This window comes from Ursus americanus, chromosome 23 (assembly GCF_024610735.1).
Source record: "Ursus americanus isolate L20-20 chromosome 23, mUrsAme1.1.p, whole genome shotgun sequence".
NCBI lineage: Eukaryota > Metazoa > Chordata > Mammalia > Carnivora > Ursidae > Ursus > Ursus americanus.
Window position 1 is genome coordinate 15306030 of NC_142149.1, and position 22128 is coordinate 15328157.

The 22128-nt window shown below is 44.0% G+C and overlaps 2 protein-coding genes across 3 annotated transcripts in view; one reads left to right on the top strand and one right to left on the bottom strand.

Moving 5' to 3' along the window:
- LOC148107936 (uncharacterized) overlaps positions 1 to 22128 on the bottom strand; it is an 84656-nt gene that overhangs the window by 23600 nt on the left and 38928 nt on the right. For both annotated transcript variants that reach the window (XM_087854236.1, XM_087854237.1), the window contains exon 3: positions 3603 to 3807. In XM_087854236.1, the coding sequence (XP_087710362.1) occupies positions 3804 to 3807 (4 nt within the window). In that variant the 3' untranslated portion in view covers positions 3603 to 3803. The remainder of the gene's footprint in view (positions 1 to 3602; positions 3808 to 22128) is intronic.
- Positions 16251 to 22128, top strand: part of MARCHF10 (membrane associated ring-CH-type finger 10) — a 78937-nt gene continuing 73059 nt past the window's right edge. The window contains exon 1 of the mRNA XM_087854235.1: positions 16251 to 16395. Within this exon, the coding sequence (XP_087710361.1) occupies positions 16348 to 16395 (48 nt within the window). The 5' untranslated portion in view covers positions 16251 to 16347. The remainder of the gene's footprint in view (positions 16396 to 22128) is intronic.

The window sequence follows — 22128 nt, forward strand, 5'->3', positions numbered from 1 at the left end:
GATTACTTAAATAAAACTTAAAAAAAAAAAGCATTGGAAAGATGCTCAACATCATACGTCATTAGGGAATCACAAATTAAAACAACAACCAGGTGCTACTACATATCTATTAAAATGGCTAAAATCCAAAGACAAAACACCAACAACCTGATAATACCAAATGCTGGAGAAGATGTTTAACAGTAGGACCCTTATTCATTACTGGTGGGACTGTGAAATGGTAAAGCCGCTTTGGAAGACAGTCTGGCAGTCTCTTACAAAGCAGAATACAGTCTAACTAGAGGATCCAGCGATCGCACTCTTTGGTATTTACCCAAATGAGGTGAAAATGTATGTCCAACCAAACCTGCACGCAAGTGTTTATAGCAGCTTTATTCATAATTTCCAAAAACCGAAAGCAACCAAGATGTCCTCAAAAGGTGAATAACTCGGTGGAATATTACTCAGCTATAAAAAGAAATGAGCTGCCAAGCCATTAAAGGAACATTAAGTGCATATTGCTTAAAGACGCCAGTCTGAAAAGGATATATACCGTAGGATTCCAACTATAAGATAGTCTGGAAAAGGCAAAACTATAAAGATAGTGAAAAAAAAAAAAAGATTGATGTTACCAGAGGTTCAGGGGAAGAGGAGCAGGGGTGAACAGGTGGAACACAATCATTTTTAGGGCAGTGAAACTATTCTGGACGATACCGTAACGGGGGATACATGACACGCATTTGTCAAAACCCATAGAACCATACAACATGAAGAGTGAACCCTACTTTAAATGTGCGCTTTGATTAATAAAATATCAATACAGGCTCATCAACTGTAACACGTTAGAGCACACTAATGCAATACATTAATCACAGAGGAAACCGTGGGGGGGTGGGGGGGTAACACGGGAGCGTGTACTATCTGCTCAATTTTCTGTTAACCTAAAACTGCCCTAAAAAATAAAGTCTGCCAGGGCGTGTGGCTGGCTCAGTCGGTGGAGCATGTGACTCTTGGTCTCAGAGTCGTGGGTTCGAGCCCCACACTGGGTATAGAGTTTACTTAAAAATAAATAAAATCTAATAAATAAAGTCTGTTAAAAAAAAAAAAAAAGGTTCACTGATAGGTTTCCAGATCCCTCATTGTAACTAACCTTTAAGAAACTACCACTTGTCAAATTTAGGTTTGCAATCCAAGAATATTATCCATAATTATTTGAAAAAGCTGTTAAAATGCTTCCTTTTCCAGCTACATATCTGTGCGGGGCCAGATTTGCTTCATAGACTTGCACGAGAGCAACAGCTCACGACAGATTGAAGGGAAAAGCAGATGAGAACGCACCTGTGCTTTATTAAGTCACCCGCTCTAAAACAATCCCTTTCTCACAAAACTTTTTAGAAAATAGTTTTTCTTTTGAAATGCTATTTATGTCAACATGTAATGGGTTTTTTAACATTATTTTTAAGTAAATGGCAATTTTTAAAGTGTCTCGGCTCTCTTTTCTTACACAGGAAATATGGACAGATAAAAATCCGCACAGCCAAAAGCTCTTTTAAGAGTATCAAGGGGTCCTGAGACCAAAAAAGTTTGAGAACCGCTGCCTTGGGCCTATGTGGTTTAGTTAAACTTTAATTCGTAGGCTATTTCCTGGCCCATTTGGCGGGTGATGTACTAATAGCAACCGCATCTAATGGTTAACTACACAGAAGCTGCCAATACCCAGAAAGCGGCCATCAGGCTGTCCGGGCGTATGCAGGAAATATGCGTGCTAAGCGTATCTTTTTTCAAGCGTGAATTTGGAATTTGTTCAATTTCCATTCTTCTGTTATCTTCCTTCAAAATGAAACATTTCAAAGAATATAATAAAACATGAAGGTAAATAAAAAAACAGTGCAAGTCAAATGTATGGTGTGGGAACATAAGGCTCGCTATTACAGCTTTTAATGGCAGCTAGTTCACAATAAACATCGGGCTTAGCCTGGTAGAAAACAGTCACAGACAGGAGGTAATTACTTGTCCATCTCCAAGCATCAGAAACTCTGGAGTCCCTCCAGTTGAATAATGCAGATCTGCCAACTGTCACTCATTTGAACTAATGCTTTTTTGTTGTTTTAATTAAATTGGGGGGGAAAAAAGAACATAAGATAAACCTCCCTCTGAAAGTGCTAAAATTCCATGGATGGATAAATGCATGACCCATCCTTTTACACGGTCTTTATTAGCCTTGAGTAAATCACACAGACTCCCATGAACAGAGTCACAGAGGGGAGTGGAATGTCTACCGAGTTAGGAAGGGCCCGTTGCCAGCAAATCTGAATATTACAGTGAGGTTCTATAAACAGTAAGGGAAAAACAGCTAGATCTTCACACAGATAACAAGAATATAAATGGACCTTTTAATGAGCTTTGCATCATCACGTATGAAATAATAAATACACCCAAACAGAGATAAAAAGAGGAAAAGCAAAATTATGCAACATTTCTGTCGTTAAGATATGTGGGCAGCGGGGCTCAAAATAGAAACCAAGCAGCTTTCCAAAGACGTGAAGGTTTTAGATAAAGAAAATATAATCGCTCTAATTCTTGCTTAATCCTGTTCCTTTGGCTTTTGTCAGAAACTGTTCCCCACCTCTGGTTATCTGAGGACAGTGACACTGTTCACAGAAATATACCTGAAACAGATTCTTACAAGCCCATATTCTAAGGTTTTTACGTTTAAAAAAAGAACTGCGACAAAATTCCAGGTTACGTACGTGTAGGGAGAAGAACCAAGATAGAAAGGACGTATTTTACATTAATCGCTAATATGCTTAGGAATAACTTACATTTATTTTTGCTGTATGCATACTTTGGATCAAAGGGTAATTTAGCATCGACTCTTAAATTGTTAAAAGCTTTCACTTGTTATAAACACCTTACATTATTTGAAATCAAGGGCTCTCCATGTAAATGCTGTGTACTTAGCCAGGGTGTTTTTTCTTGAAATGAAAAATGTGGTTACGAGTAATTCTGATTCGTATTTGGATTATCATTTCATTGGCTAAGAGGTTGCCCTAGTGCTACGATGGAGCCTTCCATTTTGTTTTCCAGTGAAGGAAAACATTTCCCTTCTACAGGCATATGCAGCAGAACCGGTCTATCCCATGGCAATGCTAATAATTGCCTAACTCGTTCTGGGTTCCAGAAGAATTTAAAAATCAATGATACCAGATCTTAGGAACTGTCATGACCTTTACTTTCGATTTCATTGTGAACATTCATGACATGTCACAGGTGCCAACCCTCCCCCCCACAATAATGTGGTGAGAAAATGAATAAAAGTTGAAAGGGAACTGAGGTACTGTTTTTCCTTAGGGGACTGATGCTCACATTCATCGGTTTCATCGGGTCTAGGGCAAGTGTAAGCATGATGATATTAGACCGACATTTTGTAAATCAAGACAACTCAATATTGAGTATGAAGAAGTCTTAGGCTTATCTGAAAGGTTCATTCGGAAGGCTTACAGGTGGAATAGAGCTTATAGAAAGTGTGGGCTTTATTTGACCCTCAGAGTGTTTTTCGAAAAATCGAATTCATTGTCAACAACACAGGTGGGGATATTTCATGAAAACAAACAAACACAAACCTGCATTTCTGTCTTCTGGAACAACTGGAAGGCCTGGCGACAGAGCTCCCACGTCGTTGTGCGAAGGCATCAAGGAAGGAAGGCTAGGCAAGGGCGGTTCCCCTTCCAGAGTCTCCCCAGCCCACCGTATTCACGCGCATTTCCTGCGTGGTGCGTGGATATCTTTACGTGGAAGGCGATTGTCCATCATCAGCTCTGGCTTCAGCTGTGAGTCAATGAAAACAAGACTGATCAGGTTCAGGTGTCCACTCCTTTGGGGTTCCTCCCTAACTCTTCCAATAAAACTCTATATCATGTATGCAGTTGCAGAACCCAAATGGACCATTTTAGGGAGGCTTTTAGGGCCCTCGTCCCAGATCAGAATCACGTCAGAGTTATTGATCTGGAGATTTTCTGGGAAATAGGGGTTCAGAGTCTTTTCTTGAAGGTTATGTCTAATCTAGGTTGAGCTGGGTAATGTTATCTCCATTCAGAATGAGAATAATTCTGAGATTAAACAGGAAAAAGACTCACGATGGAGGTACTATTGTAATGTCTCTCTGGGGGTGGAGAGGGGTCATGCCTGGCTGGCTCAGTGGGAGACCATGCTGCTCTTGATCTCGGGGTTGTGAGTTTGAGTGTGTAGTCTACTTTAAAAAAAAAAGTCTCTGTATATGAGATGACGTAGAGAAGAAGAGTGGGATTCTGGGACCCACACTGCCTCTAACCAGCTGTGGGACCTTAGGTGGGTCACTTGACTCAGCTCTGTTTCTTCACCTGTAAAAGGGGATGTTTTTGCATTCAGAGCCCAGGCCCTATGTTAGAATCACCTGGTGGATTTTTAAAAATACTGATGCCTATGCCCCACCCCAGATCAACTGAATGTGATTCTCTGAGATGGGGACTCAGGAATTGGTATTTTTCTGATGTTCCTCTCTATGATTCTGAGGCACAGAGAGGAAGAAAATTCAATATGATCTCCAAGGAGAGAAGTGATCCGACATGATTGCCAAGGTTCCTTCCCATTCTCCAATTTTGTGGTCTCAAGGCATGGTAGCAGGTGCCAGGAGAATAGCTACTGCCCCATTAATTTCTCATTTATATCAGATTACGGTCAAAACTATTCATTTCACACTAAAAGAAGAAGGAGGAGGAGAAGGAGAAGTAGATGGTGTGGTCATAGCTTTTCATTTTCATTAAGCCACTACACCCAAATTTGAATACCCCTCCCTTAAATTCACTCTCTATAACCACATTCAGGTATCACTTGTCCAAAGCACGCTGATTTAAATATCTTTATCTGGAGAAGGTATTTATACTGTTGCCACTTGAAAGACAGCAAGACCTTCCCAGTATAATAAGGTAACCACCGGCCACACATTGCAGTGAACACCTGAATGTCACTAGTCCCCACTGAGATGCACTGGAAGTGAAAAATACACACTCGGTACAAAAAGAAGTAAAATATCTCATTAATAATTCTTATATGAATGACATGTTGAAATGATAATGTCTTAATAGAGTGGGTTTCATAAAATATTAAAATTAATTTTTCCTGTTTCTTTTTGCTTTTCTAAACATGATTACTAGAAAATTTTCAATTAGGTGGCTCCCATTATATTTCTATTGGACAGTGCTAAGAGATGTCCACTTTCTGAAACTTTAACTGAAGTTTGTAGGGCTTAAAAAAAAAAAAGACAGCTCCAGGGGCTCCTGGGTGGCACAGTTGGTAAAGCGACTGACTCTTGTTTTCGGCTCAGGTCATGATCTCAGGGTGGTGAGATCGAGCCCCGCCTCGGGCTCCGGGTTCAGCGCAGAGTGTACTTGGGACTCTCTCTTCTTCTCCCTCTGCCCCCCCACCCATTCATGCGTTTATGCGTGCATACGTGCGTGCCTCGAGCTCTCTCAAATAAAAAATAAATAATAATAAAAAAAAGACAGCTCCTCAGAATGAATTCAGTTGGGGTTTTGAAAAACATTTAATTACTAGTCTTTCCCACAAGGCTCCTACAAGGGGTCTCTTCTTAATAGAATTGACTGGAACTACCCGACCTCAGCTGGATGGGTATCCTCAAATCAAAAGCAGTACTTTACACCAACAGGACACTTTCGAGCATCCAAAACTGGCCCTTGGGAGAATCCTAGTGAACACTGTGGGGAGAATGACGGAGAGGTTGCTAGTCATTTCCCTTTCCTTCTGCCTCACGTGAGGAACGTAACTTCAAAACGTCTGCCTGTTGGTGATGTTTCCCCCATTCGCGAGGCGCCGGCCCGCTCTGTGCATGAAACAGACACATGGTAAAGAATGAACTAAGTGAATGAGTGCATTTAGGGGGGACACCAAACATCTAAACGTCCACTCCCCCACCTTTGTTTTTCATCAGTGGTGTCTCAAATGCCTCAACTTGATTGTGTCTGCAGTCTTAACGGGATATCCAGCCAAAAGGTCTCCGATTAGCAATATCAGCCCCCGCCCCTGCCTTATCATGCAGCCACAATAGAGGGCGGGAGGGGAAACAGGGCAGCCTGGCTGTTTGGAAACAGAGCCAGCTTGACGTGCAGAAAGAGTAGGCAACTGTCCAGAACACGGGGACTCAGAGGTGCCAGGAGCACTCCAGCACACTAAGCAAACCCTTTTCTCCTCAGCTGGTTGCAGCTGTCTGCACAAGGCTTTGGAGGCCCAGGTGCACCCCTGCATGACTCACCTATAGCTTAATGGGAATACCTTTCAGATCAATTCGACTCAATGAATATTGATTGACTGTGTGTGGCCGGCCTAAGCAGATCCCTCCAAGCCTGTTCGGAGCCCCGTCCAGACAGGGAGGGAAAGCACCGTGTGGGAGGGAGGAAGAGGCCAGAGACGGGAAGGCTGAGAGCGCTGACGACAGCCCTCACGGAGCTCAGGGCCCAGCCAGCGCCAGGCGTGGTGAGAAATGCTTCCGTCGTCGGAAGGGACCTGGCCCCCCGCAGGCAGGGCACACTGAGTAGGGCCTCCAGCAAGAGCGGAGGCACCGTGAGAACGTTTCTTTTCACTCCCTCATCTCCCCTCTCCCCTCTCCCAGGCCCACACCCACCTCTACCAAAGAACTTACTCATGGTCTTGTTTATTTTCCTTCCTCCCCCACAAGCAACGAAGGCCAGGCCTTACTCCTCTGAGTCGCCAGAACCTGGCACAACACTTGGCACTTAAGTGCTTCGGCAGCGTTTGCCGAGTGAATACGTGACTACGCCTCCTGGCCTCTTTGGGGGCCCCAGGAGCGTCTGTTATCCCGCCCAGGGCACTGGGTTCCTCCGCCTCCAACTCCGCCTGTCTCTACAGTCCAGACACATGTTCTGAAACAAAGATGAAGGCGAAGAGGCGGAGGACAGGTCAGGGCAGGAAGCTCCTGCCCCCCGCGTGCGCGCAGACCTCGCCGGCTGCCAGAATGTGCTCCGCCCTTTCCCGTGGCCGCGTGTGCCTGTTCCACCCCGGACCCCAGGAGGTTTCTAGGAGAAAAACCGTTCTTGCGACTTGTTTGGCTCTATTTTGTACCAAAACCAAGAAAAAGCAGCGTATATCCAAACCTTACCCCCTCCCCCCCAGTAGAGTACTGTACTTTCTAACAAACTGACCCACCGTCGTTTTCCAGCTCTTATGATATGCTGCGAGTAAGTGGCTGGCACTCAGGAAGCCCAAGGTTCCAGCAACAGTTGTGTGGCCTTGGATAAGGAACACAGAGAGACTCTTTGTCTTCTGGTTTCTTCCAAGTATTAAAAGAGATAGTGGTATATTCAATGGGTATGAAGAAAGCTTAACATTCGTCTGCATGAAGCTCTTTGAAATGCATGAAGGGCACTACAGTGGATAAATTCAACACTTGCCCTAGTGTTCACTGGGAACCCTTGTCCGAACATTTGTAAAATCTCTCCGTGGATGTGTATACACACACATACACGAATACATTTTAAATCGCTTCATTGCTTTTAAAAATGTTAAGTAAACACACTGCAATGATTATAAGGCATCTGTACTGTGTCTCCAATGCGAGCCTGCCACGATAAGAGCTATTTGAGAAACTAAATCACATCAATGAAAGAATAGCAATGAGTCAATTGATGGAATATTGCATTAGCAATGGCCTCTGACCCCGCATGATGCCAACTGAATGCTTTTTCCTTCTTGTAATTTAATCATTTTTCAGTTAAATTAATTTCTTAAAATCCACTCAGATAAGCCGCCTATGTTAAACACACACACACACACACACACACACACACACACACACACCCCTCCAGGTGTAGGTGAAATGGGAGACAAATGACACCCACGCTGTGACTTTTTACCTCCACTTTATTCTGGGAATGGACAATATCCCATTTCTTTTTTCCATATCTGATAAGAATTTTCCATAACTTCTTCCTGCTAAAGAGTGATGTTGTCAAGAGGCCCCAAATACCCCAAGACAGAGACCTGGTCAAAACCACACAAAATCATGAAAATACAGCGAGTAGGTCTGCCGTACAGACTAACTGGTTTTGTTGTTATGGTTGTTTTAATACGAACTAACTGGCTCAGAAGGTGGCTTTGTACAGGGAGCAACTCCGAAGAGCGCTAACAAGCCCGCCCGCACGTTTGTGCTCAGGCTTGCTGGTAGAGCGTCTTCCACACACATCCAGGAATTTGTCTGAGAACAGAGCGTGGTTAAGTCATGTTTTAAGAATGTTCTCTCATTATCCTGACTCAGAGGGCGCAGTGAGCCACAGAAAGGAGGTGGCACAGGCATACCTTCTGTTTTGTCTGGTTTTCAGGAAATGCCTTCTGCCGCATTGATGGCCGTAGACTGATGTCACTGAGGTTCGTTCCTTCACATCTTTTTACAGGGCTGGAGCAAGAGCACTTTTTCCTGATGACATTCGTTAAACTGCGTGACCTGGGGGTTAGGCCTGTTGAGGGAGGGGAGCATGGAGAGAAGCCCCTCTAGGAGAGGTGAGTGGAACTAGAAGAGGGCTTCGCATGGAAAGAGAGGAGAAAGGGCAATAACAAAAATCATGAGCCACGAAATTTGGGAAAATAGAAATCTAAGAGCTGTGGTTTGGCAAGTAACTCCGACCGTTAATGGGAAAGGCAGAGAGAGAAGGAAAAGGAAACGGGGATGAAGAGCATGAAGGAAAGGAGGGAAGGAGGAGAAGCGGAGGGGAGCGAGAGACGAGGACAGGCAGGGAGCTAAAAGCAGCAAGACTCAGCATATGATACAAATGCATCAGTAAGGGACATTATGAGGAAATGCACTGTGATGAGAGCCTATGAAGTGAACAATCAGGAGAGGCCAACATGGCACCTCTGGTCCTCTCAGTGTCCTGGAACTAGGAGACGTTCCTGTGGTAATTCATCTTTAATCAGCATGTCTCATGCCAATGGACAAGCATGTGCTCGAATGCCATTTTGAAGTTTCCTCAGAGGCTGGGATAGGGATCATGAGGTCATCATTAGCAGTTCTGGTGAGGAATCTCCTCACAGGTCCCCACATGATATGTCACATGCACACACACACACACACACAGAGGCATACATGCACACTTAAAAACCACTCCATGGCTTTCCATTGCACTTAAGATAAAACCCAACCTCAACTCTCCTACAGCCTCACCAGCTCTCCCTCACAGCAGCCTTGTGGCCATACCGGCTGCCTTGCAGTTCCCTGAATCCCCTGAGCTCTCTCTCACCCCAAGACTTTCCCAATGTTGGGGTGCCTGGGAGGCATAGTTGGTTAAGCTCAGGTCACAAGCTCAGGGTTGTGAAATCGAGTCCCAAACAAGGCTCTGGGCTCAGTGGGGGATCTGCTTGAGATCCTCTCTCTCCCTCTCCCTCTACCCCTCTCCCTGTTCTAAATCAATAAATAAATGACTTTCCCAACGTCGTTTCCTCCACCTGTGCTCCTTCTTCAGCCTTAGAGAGCTGGCTCCTCTTCATCCTCTACGCCTCACCAGGAGAGGCCATCTTCAACCACGTTGTCTCAATAGGTTCCCCCACTCCCCAGCACCAGCCCCAGTATTCCCTCTCTATACACTATTAGTGTTCTGCACTATCATTTATCAGTGTATTCTTATTGATTTGTCTACCTGTAAGTTTTCCTTGACACCTACCAAATATTTATTTTTAAAATAGATTTTATTTATTTATTAGAGAGAGAGAGAGAGCATGAGTGGGAGGGAAGGGCAGAAGGAGAGGGAGAGGGAGAAGCAGACTCCCTGCTGAGCAGGGAGCCCGACATGGGGCTCTATCCCAGGACTCCAAGATCATGACCTGAGCTGAAGGCAGATGCTTAACCGACTGAGCCACCTTGGCGCCCCAAATATTTGTTGATTAAGTGCACAAATGGAATGTTCCAGATTCACTGATTTGGGATGCCCAGATTTGGGGACTGGTAGCAATCCCCAGCAACCCCTCTTTACTAAGTGTCTCCTCCTCCTCCCTGCTGCCCCACACCTCATTCCCACCTCAGCCTCGAAGCTGCTCCTGGACACCGTCTAGTTAAAGGGGAGGCAAGCAGCCGTCCTTGGGTGGGGCGGACACAGTCAGAAGCCTCAAAGAGTTAAAGGAGGAAATTAGAGTTAGCAAATAATCTGATGCTCCTTCTATATGATTAGAAAAACAGAAAGAGCATCACCAAAAGAAAGAGTCCTGGAGAGCAAAGAGCACAGAGGTTAGGAATGTTCTATGTTTGGGGATCAAGGCTCCTCTGGGTGGTAGGGTCCTCTGAGGGATCCCCACTCCACCCCTCTGCGTGCAGAGGGCATTCCTCACAGCACAAGCTCCCTGGCTGCCAACATCAGGAAACGGGCAATAAGAAAGGAGGCTGCCTGGCATGGTGCACTGGGTGTTATACGCAGCTAATGAATCATCGAACTTTACATTGGAAACCGGGGATGTACTGTATGGTGACTAACGTAATATAATAAAAAAATCATTAAAAAATAAAAAAAAATAAAAATAAAAAAGAAAGAAAGGAGGCCGCCTGCCCCCCAAAGCAGCGCTGCCCCTACTCTTCTATCTAGCTGCCTTTGGGGTGTCGTTCTGCTCTCTCCCTCACTGGCTCCATGCTTTTATCCAAACAAAATATCCCGGGGTGATATCCACTTCATGAAGGTTCAGGAATTTCTTAGCATTCATGCTCTTCTGCCTTCTTGATGAGAAGGATTTTTATTTATTTATTTATTTATTTATTTATTTATTTATTTATTTACTTACTTACTTACTTACTTACTTATTTATTTAGGCCTCAGTATTTATCTGTCCAGAAACATGTTTAAAGATCACATGAGATCCTGATGCTGTCAGAGCTTCCTGAAGCCTGGGTCTTGCTCAGAGCTCGATGATTAGTCCACAAATTAAACTCTTGGCCAAACATATATGGCTCAAGTTTATCCAAAGTCCAAACAAATCAGATACTCCTTCTGGACAGAAGTCAAATTCTTTCCTTTGGTAACAATTGCTCAGAAATTTAGAAAAGCAGTATGTTTTATATCCTCAGAGTTCTTATAATCACATCCAATCTCGTCTAAAATGCATCAATTGCTATAATGAAGGGCTCTGAAAAGTCTGAGGCTTCCAAAACGGATAAAGAACTCAAAGCCTGTTTGAACTTTTGAGAAATATCTCAACGCTATAGGATCCAAAAACATTAATGAGTTTGCCCTCTCTTTGTAAAACAGCACAACAGGCCAGCTACAACTCCAAATGAGGAAAATTCTAAGGGATCCCCTAAAGGACATACTTTCTTTCTTTCTTTTTTTTTTTTAATTATAGGGAGTTTGCCGATCTTTACTAGAATCTGCTTGGTTCCACAAGAGAATCAGATCTCAGATATTTGACCTATGAAAGCCCAACAGGCATTACTAAATTTCATATAGTTCATGGACGACTGCAAGTCCCAAACTGGATACACCCTCACAATTAGGGATGAGGTCATAAAACGTCAGTCTCTGAAATTCAGGATAAAAAATATCAATATAAAATTAACCACCATGATGTCAGTAACATAAGATTAACGTTTTAAAGAGATTAACAAGCCTTTCGAGCGGTTTTGTCAGTTTGGAGGTGATGTGCCCTGGTGTATCTCGGCAAGGAGAAATAAATCTACATAATGTAAATAATCATGAGAGCTACCGTTCGCTGAGCAGCTATGATGTGGCAGACGCTGTGCCAGAAACTTCGTTTCATTAATCCTCCCAACGAGCTGGCAAGGAGGCTCTAACGATTCCCATTTTAACTATGAGGATTTTGAAGTGTGAGGGGGCTGAAAGTTGTTCGCTGTCACACAGCAAGTGTTACTGCTGGGTTCCAACCCTGCTCTTCTCAACTCCAAATTATGCTGTTAATGGCATGAGTGGAAGAGAAACGGTCCTGTGAAGGGATGCAGAAAGTGAGTTAACTGAAACCAAGATGTAGGAAGGTCTCTGAACGCTTTGACGTGAATAATCCAAATCAGTTATCCAGACTGAAACAACTCTGGAGGGAAGGGATGTGATTCCTTAAGGCCTCCGCAGCCTGCTAGGGAAATCCCTTAAGAATACTCAAGTCCCTTTGATCTAATTCAATATTCACCAAGCCTTCTGATCTTTAATTTGATCTCCTGGGGATGCCTTTTCCCCTGGTGGGGAAAGTACCTTATGCACATGACCAGGGCTGGTCAGCTACCAGTTATATTCTCTGAGATGAAATAATAACTCAGTCAGGGGGAGGGCATTTCGTCTCTGCTGAGTGGAATCACTGGGAATCAGTTCCTGAAAAGATCAGCTCTGAATGAACTGACACGGCATTATCTGATCCTACAAAATCAAGGACCCGATCCTGGGTCTTCAATGACCTCCCTCAAAATGTCCAGAGGTCTCACCTCGAAACAGCCTACCTAGCAATCCAGCCACCTTAATGACAGCTCTACAGGCCACGTTTCATAAATGACATTAAGAGACTGTCGCATGGCATGCTTTGGCCAAATAGAGCTAGGGAATGAATGCAGAATGTCAAAACAGCCCATGGCATATTCAATAAGCCATTAGCCAGTTTCTAAAATTAATCAGATGGATCCCCCGCATAGAGACGTTCTGGAGGAGATCCCCTGAGACTTTAGAGGACTACCATGCCCCCAGTCCCCTCCTCAGGAAAGTCACTCCTAGAGATTTTTTCCATAAACAAACTGCTGGCTCATGCCTTGTACACTGAATGAAAGCAACACCACCACATTGGCCTTAAGCAGTCATGGCGAAGCCCAAGGTAAAACTGACCGTGTTAGTATCATCAGCTTCTGAGGCCACTTGGCAGGAGAGCTCCTGATTAGACAGTAACAAAGTGACTAGTTAGACTCCTCTCTTAGGAGGAGGAAATATTAGGTGGACAAAGAGCTTGTGTTGTTCCAGATCAGATGAGTAGCTGAGCCAGGTCTCAGTGAGGCTCCTGGATATCCCAGGCTTAGGGGATAGTCCGTCTTGGGAGGCTTGGAATGCATAACTACCCCCTCTGGTCAGCTTACTCTTTGCACTGAATTCAATATTTCCCTCAAAAATGTTATTTCTGAAACTTAATACATGGAACACTCCTGAAATTTTATACTTGAGGCTGCCCTTTACAGAACTCTTAGATTAAGCTACAGAACTTCCTGATGCTTATTTGCAAACACCAAATATCTCCCTCATTAGAACCCATGATTTACTTGAGTCTAAGTTCTGTTTTCTTCACTTATTCATCATCCACCAGGGACATTTTACAAAGAATTTTGCAAAGAGAAAGATCCTTTCCCCAGTCAGGAATTGTTTTTTTTTTCCCCCTCATGTCAATATTTCTCTTCCTTAACACTTCGCTTAATGCTAGAACCAATCTTATTTTACAAGCTTAAGTTTATTCTTCAAACACTAAAGTTGGAGTCACTGGGTAACCGTTTATGGGCTGGCCCCTGGCACTGCCACCTTCTTTCAAGAGCACCAGGATTCTTTTCATGGAGCTTAATTTTCAGAAACACTTTGAAACGTAGAAGAGTTTAAAACTGAGCTATGAAGTGACATCTCCAAATTTTGTTATTGAAAAATCTGAAAATAGCAGCGTGTGCGGCTTTCTCAGTCGGTGGAGCACGTGACTCTTTATCCCAGGATAGTGAGCTCAAGCCCCACCTTGGGTGTAGAGATTACTTAAAAAATAAAAAATAAAATAAAAAATAAAAATCTGAAAATATTTATGCTTTTCACTCATGTGCATTAAATAAAATCTTAAAATGTGCCTCAGAAAGTAAATTATTGAGTGCTTACTGTAGACCAAGTGTGATGTCAAATGCTTGGCCCTCTCTTGTTTAATCTCCACACTGATGCTTTGAGGCAGATAGTATTATTTTATACAGATGTTGAAGTGGAAGGAGAAAAATCTGGATCTAACATGTGCCATGGTGCTTTTCTTACTAGTAGGCAACATCAGGAGCTGAGAATAGGGAGCCCTTCCTTTGAGCTCTTGTCTGCTTCTTACCTGTGTCCTCAGGCATGTCACTTCTCTTCAACTATCTCACCTGGGCTTCCACTTCCTCCTCTGTTGGTCCTGATTATCATTAATCGTTATGATTATTTTCATTTGAAGGGGGTCCTAACTTCAACAGAACAAGCTCTCCATCTATCATTTCACTATTATAGTTTCAATCAGTGTGTCTGATCAAGATTGAAAGGCAAATTTGGGACAATATGGATGGACCTAGAGGGTATTATGCTATGTGAAGTAAGTCAGACAGAGAAAGACAAATATCATATGATTTCACCCACATGTGGAATCCAAACAAATAAACAAACAAACAGCAGAATCAGACCTATATATACACGAGCAAACAAAGGAGAGGGGGTAGGGGGACGGGCCAAATGGGTGCAGGGGAGTGGGAGATTCAGACTTTCAGCTATGGAATGAATAAGACATGGAACTAAAAGGCACAGCATAAGGAATAGAGTCGATGATACTGCGAGAGTGTTGTATGGTGACAGATGGTGGCTGTACTTGTGGCGAGCACAGCATCATGTATAAACTTGTGAATCGCTATGTCGTACATCTGAAACAAATGTAACATGGTGTGCCAACTATACTTGAATTTTAAAAAGTAATTTTAAAAAGATGGAAAGATAACCATGGGGAGGGGGTCTTAGGTTAGTACTTATCAGCTAATGCTTCAATTACCAATTAATGCTTTGATAAGGATTACTTGATAGCCAGCTAAGAACAAGAACAGAACATGGGCTGAGCTACCATGGATGGAAAAGTACTAGTGACTGTGGAAGGACCGATGGAGGTTGGATGACAAAGTGCCCAAAACAAAGGTTTCACCTAAGTACATATTATTTGGACTCTCCCTGGCTCAGGTCATGCCTTGGAATGTGGTGTGAAGGCAGGGAGTGATGTTCAGAGTATCATATGCAGTCTGGTCTGGCTGAAGTATGAATGAAAAATTGCTGACAGAGGAAAACCAAGAAAGCAAGCCTGGGGGAGGGTATAGGGAAAGCCATAGTCAAGAGTTTGGATTTTATGCCACAGTCAGGGAGGAATCTGAGAGCTTCTTAGCAGGGGACCACAACATGAGACCCAAGCTGCTTACAGAATCAGGGAAATGGTGGGGCTAGGGTATGGAAGACAAGGGCTTAAGACATGGGCAGGAGGTCCTTACAATAATCCAGTCATGAGGTCCTGGAGCCCCAAACTAGGGTGGTGATGATAAGAATAGAAGGAAGGGTGCAATGCTGCAGGAGATATGGATGACAACTGGATTTGGGGGATTGCTGAGAAGACACCCAAATCACAGACACCTCGGGATGATGCTGGGCACTAATGAAAGGTTCAAGAATTTTTATTCTCCTTTCCCTCTATTCTCTATCCAATCGAAAATGCCCTTACTTGACATCAGTATGCAAGTTATTGAGTGCCTGCATGTACAAAATGAATGGAAGAGTCATCTTGGCCGACCAAAAACCACAGACAGAAATAAACCTGGCAGAGAGAAGGTGAGGCTAGCACAGGTTCTGGTCCTTTCCAGATCTGTGGGCATTAGTCTAAACCTCTAAGAACGTCCTTCCTTGGGAAAGGCAACTAAGATTACTGATAACAAGGAGATAACTGGGATCTGGTCTCAGTTCTGCAACTGACAGGGCACCTCCCTTAATCGTTTATTTTTTCCTTCTCATTTCGGAGCAGGTATCTCCGAGATCCCCCTGAACAGCTCAAACTCTAGGGCTGCGCTGTCTTTCCACCACATCTATTGCCTTTAATATTACTTTATTCAGTTAAAACTATTTTCCCCTCTCGTTTTCTAATCACGTTCTTTACAAAGCACAGCACTGATTCGGAGCAGGGGTGACGGCCTCAATATCTGGGTCTGGGCTTGGGCATCAAGACAAAGCCAATCCGCGTGCTCCTTCCGCGTGTCTTCTCTGCCTGCCCGCCGCCATCACCGCTCTGCCTCCCTGATCGCATCCCGTTCCCACGGCAACCGCGGGGCGCCTGCGTCCGGGCTCAGGACCTCGGGGCCCCGGCCCCGCCCCGCCCCCACGCCAGCGCTCGCGGCCCCAGCTCCTAAGCGCGCCGCGAGGAGGCCGCGTTGCCAAGGAAACGGGAGGACGCCAGGCAGCCGCCCCCCACCGCCTCCGCCCCTAGAAAGCCCTGCCGCCGCCGCGGAAAGCTGCCTCCGGGGAGGAGGAGGAAGAGGGGCCGGTAGCGGGAGGGGAGACGAGACAGGAGGAGGAAGAGAGCACAGAGACGGCCCCCGCGCGATTGATGGGCGGCCCCTCCGCCCCGGACCAGCCCGCCTGTCCCGCCCCTCGGGCCCTTCAGCCCGCACAGGTGGGGAAGGACTGACCAGCCAGGTAACGGCCCGCCCCAGCCGCGCGAGCCCCCGGCTGCCCCCAGTCCTCCGAGGAGGTGTGGGGAGGGAAAGGGGGACACCCTCTCCTTTCTGCTTCGGCCATTCTGGAGAGAAATCGGGCCGAAGCCTGGCGGCCTGGCCGCTCCCTCTCCCCGAGCTGTCCCCGTAGTTTTCCTGCTTCAAAGGGACAGGTATGGGGGGCCCGGTGATCACTATTTGCACACTGGCAGCCGCCCCGCAGCTGCGTAACTTCCCCGCAGGCTCTTCGCGTCTGCAAGTCCAGAGTAGGTCTACACGGACTGCAAGGCCCCTCTGGCTTCGGAGAGGGAAATTGTTCACACTATCATCGTTGGGAGCGTCGAATTGCTTGTCAAGCCTGTGACATCAACCCCACCCCCCAAAGTTTCCCAGTTACACATGGAGTCTATTCAGTGTCTGACCGCCCATCTCTGTCACAGTTTCACAATAAAATAAAGAGTCACCGCCAAAGAGCTTTTCTTACAAGCCCCTTACACCCCCCACCGCTTGACTTCTTACACCAAATTGGCTGGGAGAGTCCGATTATCTCCCCCCATTCATGTCAATTCCTTCACTGTGCCTTCGGTCACAGCATTCTCTCAGTAGTGGGGTGTTAGGAAAATTGGCCCGAAATCACTCATCTTTGTTGTTTATATTCAAGTAATTTTTATAAGATTTTAGAACTCTTAAGATTTTTTTAAGCTAAGACTTAAAGAAATCCAGTAATCTTTGTCATTGCAAATTAATGGTGTAAAAGGAGAAATAAGTTCTGAGCTCCTAGTTCCAAGCACTCAGTTGTGGAAAAGGGGGGGGAATTTATAAACCAGATTGTCAGGTATTAATATAGCCATATAGATTTTGGTCCAAAGGAACCTGCAGCCTAAAGAGGGGCTTAAATTTACATTTTTCTTTATTGCTGAGCCAATAAAATATTCACTTTAATACTTCTGATATGAGAACATATTAGAAACTTTTAAGAGGAAAACAGTGAAATAGCTTGATGTTATTAAAAAGAGTTCCCTCCAATTCTTTTGACAAATGTGGTCACAGAGCAGAAGGACAGTACGTGATATTTTAGAGAGAAATCTATTCTGCAATCAGATTCTGTTCTCCTTAGTCAGGAAAACTTGGTTTGAATTCATTGCAAACTTACACTAGAGAGGAATACATATGTCACAAAGTTCTTAGAATATTCCTCATTGAAATTTCACAGATATGTAGAATTTTGAGGCCAAGAAGAATCACTCGCTCTTGCTTTCAGCAAAGCAGGGCTCCCTTCTCCCTTGCCCACATCCCTCCTACTCCCTTCTCCTCTCCTTCTCCCTCTCCCAATTTAATATGGCTTCTTAAGTTGATTTTTAAAGCACATATTTGGCCCAATATATTGTCACCAGAGACTTAAAACAGAAGCGTGCATGACCATGAGTGGATTTTAAATTGAGAAGCAGTTCAAAGGTGAGAAATGAAAAAGAATACAGAATGCTATTTTAGAAATATGTGCCTTGCCCACATTTTATTATCACCCCCCTCCCCCACCTGTCTGTATTTGCGGAGGAAAAAATTTGGGGCTTCAAATGGCCATCTGGCTGAGTAGGCCCACTCAAGTGAGATCTGCAAATTAAGCATTATCTCATGTGAATTTATTTCCAAACTGTTATTTCTGTTTCTTGTTCGTCCTGGTCAGTTTTCAAACCTGCAGTACAGTATGAGGTTCAAGTGGTACTTCAAAAAGCTGGAGAGCGTTTACCTAAACCGTGGTGATCTCCTAATGATCTCTTTCCCTGGTGCCTATAGTATTTGTTTACTCTCACAGAGTATTGGTGTATTTAAATAAATTACATGTGGCACCATGATGCTTCTAAATATGGATTTTATAGTAAAGTACAGTAATAGAGAGTTTATGGGAGGGTAAAGAGACTTTTGTAGGTAATTTGAAAGTCCTTTATTTGGTGGATGATTGTGAAGTCAGAGGTAACCTAGCAAGTAGTTCAAATAGTGTTATTTCCTACCTAGTTAGACAAAGTTTTTTCATGCCTCTTGACTTAGAAGCCTCTTTAAAATAACACAGCATTAAAGCCAGGATATATTAGTTGGTTTTTCTATGTTAATTTTGTAACCAAAATGTATCATCCAAGTACACTCTGGAATGTGCCCCTTCAGTGACCATTAACACATTTTAGTTATGAAACCTTATGTTCTCTGCCTGATTAATATTCAGACAGGCTTCTCTTTCTAACAGTAGCAGCAGGGGTTCATCTTTCTGCCTGTTTTCACACCATTGTTTTTCTAAAAGAGTGGGAACATAACTTTATTCTGTGCAGGTACAAATTCATATGAAAAGTTGAAAGTGATTATTTATTTGAGAGAGAAAGAGAAGGGGGGAGGAGGAAAGGGAGAAAGAGAATCTCAAGCAGGCTCCATGCCCAACACGGAGCCCGAAGCAGGGCTTGATCTCACGACCCTGAGATCATGACCTGAGCCAAAATCAAGAGTCAGATGCTTAACCAACTGAGCCACCCAGGGGCCCCAAAATTGATCTTTTAAAGTGTAGTTCTAAAATGACTATTAAGAATCCTCGGAGGCAAAATTTAGGTTTTGCATGTAGTCTGTGGAACTATCTGTTGGATTGTAGGACTTGGATTCTCAAAGACCAACTTTCTATACTTCAGAGACAGCAGCTCCAGAGGAAGCAGCACAAGTTACTAGATAATATTGCTCAGGGCTAGGAGGTAAACCTAGTGAGATTTCACAATGACCAGGCCAGACACTGAGTCACCATGAGTCAGGGGCAACCTGATTGTGCCAATATCTACACAACTGAAAAAAATGGAGAGGGGAAGGAAAGCTTCAGAAGGCAAACACCTGAGGGTAAGGATATTGTCTATCTTAGCCTGCTGTTTCTCGAGGGGCCAGAGCAGCACCTATCACATGGTAGTCACTAAAAAATGTGTATCAGAAAGAAGAACAAAGCTGGAGGCCATGTGCTTCCTGATTTCAAACAATACTACAAAGCTATAGTAATAAAATTGTATGATATTGGCATAAAAGCAGACACATAGATCAATGGAACAGAATAGAGAGCCGTGGAAAACTCATGCATATGTAGTCAATTAATTTATGACAAAGGAGCCAAGAATTTACAATGGGGACAGGACAGTGTCTTCAAAAAATGGCACAGGGAAAACTGGAAGGCACATGGAAAAGAATGTAACTGAGTGATATTACACTATACAGAAAAATTAACTCAAAATGGATTAAAGACATGAACATAAGACCTGAAACCATAATACTCCATAAGTGGCAAGTGACTTGATCTTGGTCTTGGCAATGCTTTTTTGGATTTGATATCAAAGGCATCAAAGGCAACAAAAGCAGGGTGCCTGGCTGGCTCAGGTGGAAAAGCAGGCAACTCTTGATCTCAGGGTCATGAGTTTGAGCCCCATGTTGGGTATAAAGATTAAATAAATAAACTTAAAAAAAAAAAAAGGCAACAAAAGCAAAAACCAACAAGTGGGACTACACCAAACCAAAAAGGTTCTGCATAGCAGAGGAAACCGTCATCAAAATGAAAAGGCAATCTACTGAATGAGAGAAAATATTTCTAAATCACATAGCTGATAAAAGGTTAATATCCAAAATATTTTTTTAAAAAATGCATACAACTCAATAGTAAAAAAAAAAAAAAACAATTTAAAAATGAGTAGAAGATTTAAATAGACTTTTTCCCAAAAAGACATACATATGGCCAACAGCTACATGAAAAGGTGCTCAACATCACTCATCAAAAGGGAATGCATATCACCCTTACTGACAATGAGATATCACCTCATCCTTGTTAGAATGTCTAGTATCTAAAAGATAAGAAGTGTTGATCAGGATGTGGAGAAAAGGGAATCCCTGTGCACTGTTGGTAGGAATATAAATTGGTGCAGCCACTGTGGAAAACAATATGGCGGTTCCTCAAAGAATTAAAAATAGAGCTACCATATGATCTAGCAATTCCACTTCTGGTTATTGATCCAAAGCACTAACTCACTGCAGCATTATTTACAATAGCTAAGACATGGAGACAAATTCAGTATCTATTGATGGAGGAATAGATAAAACATGAGATATATATCAGACAGAGAAAGAAATACTATATGATCTCATTCATATGTGAATCTAAAAAAACAAAACTCATAGATACAGAGAACATTCAGAGAACAAACTGGCAGTTGCCAGAGGCAGGGAATGGGGGCAGGGGGAGGCAATGTGGGTGAAGGAAGCCAAAAAGCACAAACTTCCAGTTATAAAATAAATAAGTACTGAGGATGTAACGTATAGCATGGTGACTATAGTTAATAATGCTGCATATCTGAGGGGCGCCCAACTGGCTCGGTCAGAAAAGCGTGTGACTCTTGATCTCAGGGTCGTGAGTTTGAGCCCCACGTTGGGTGTAGAGTTTAATAAATAAAATAAATCAACTTAAAAAAAAATACTATTTGAAAGTTGCTAAGAAAGTAGATCTTAAAAGTTCTCATGATGAGAGGAAAAAAATTATAACTGTGGGTGTTGGATGTTAACGAGACTTACTATGATCGTTTTGCAATATATACAGATATTGAATCATTCTGTGGTATGCATGAAACAGATGTCCTGTTCTGTGTCAATTAAAAAAATACGTGTATTAATCACTGAAAGGGCTTCACTGGCCAAAAAAGCAGGATGTGTAGGACCTCAGATGACCACGAGGAGGTCTAGCAGACTCATCATGAACAGCGCCGTTTAATAACTGTGTGACTTTAAATATTTTGGTCATAAACTCAGGCCACACCAATCGGAGCCAGAGCTCTTGAGAGCATTGTCTCTACTTCCTTACCTCTCATTTGCGCAATTCACTGCAATCTGTCTTCAGAGCTCTCACAAGGTTATAAATAACCTGCTCCTTGCAACACGCTCTTCTCAGCATCGATGAAACCGCGCCCACCTGGTTTGCCTCCTGCCTCTCTGGCTGCTTTGCAGCTTCTCTTCCGCTCGGTGTTCTCGAGTTGGAATGTTCCTCAGCTTTCTGTCCCGGGTTCTCCTCCTCTTTCCAGTACACATACTGCCTTCAACTTCAGCTGTCACCCAATGCCAGTGGTGCCCAAATCCTTACTTCTCTCGTCAGCTCCAGAGCCCTGCATCTGGGCGCTGGCGTGGCCTCTCCGTTTGCTGCACCCCCCGCCGCTTCAAACTCCACGCGGTTTTCTCACCACGAGACATATCTCCGGAAGCATCCACCGACCGGCCACCAGCGCCCGGCGAGCTGCTGGAGCCCGTAACCCGGCCGGCTTCCTCCACATTCCCCCTCCTGCGCCGTCCATATCATCGCCCAGCCCTGATGATTTTCTCCCCTGAGTAGCCCCCGAATCCATCGTGGTGAGAGTGTGGGCCCTGCTGTGAGACTCCGTGGGTTCCAACCCCAGCTCTTCCATTTACCAGCTCTGTAACCTTAAGCAAGTTACTTACTCCCTTCGTGCCCCGGTTTCCTTATCAGCAAAATGGAAATAGAGTGCTTGCCTCAAGCAGGGTCCTGGAGATCGAAGGAAGTACTGAGTGTACATGTTTACAAGCGTGCCGGCCCTTCAGGAGGCTCAGTAAATAGCAGCTCAGAAGCCTGCCACCACCCGCCCCCTGCCCACCTCCTCTCCTCC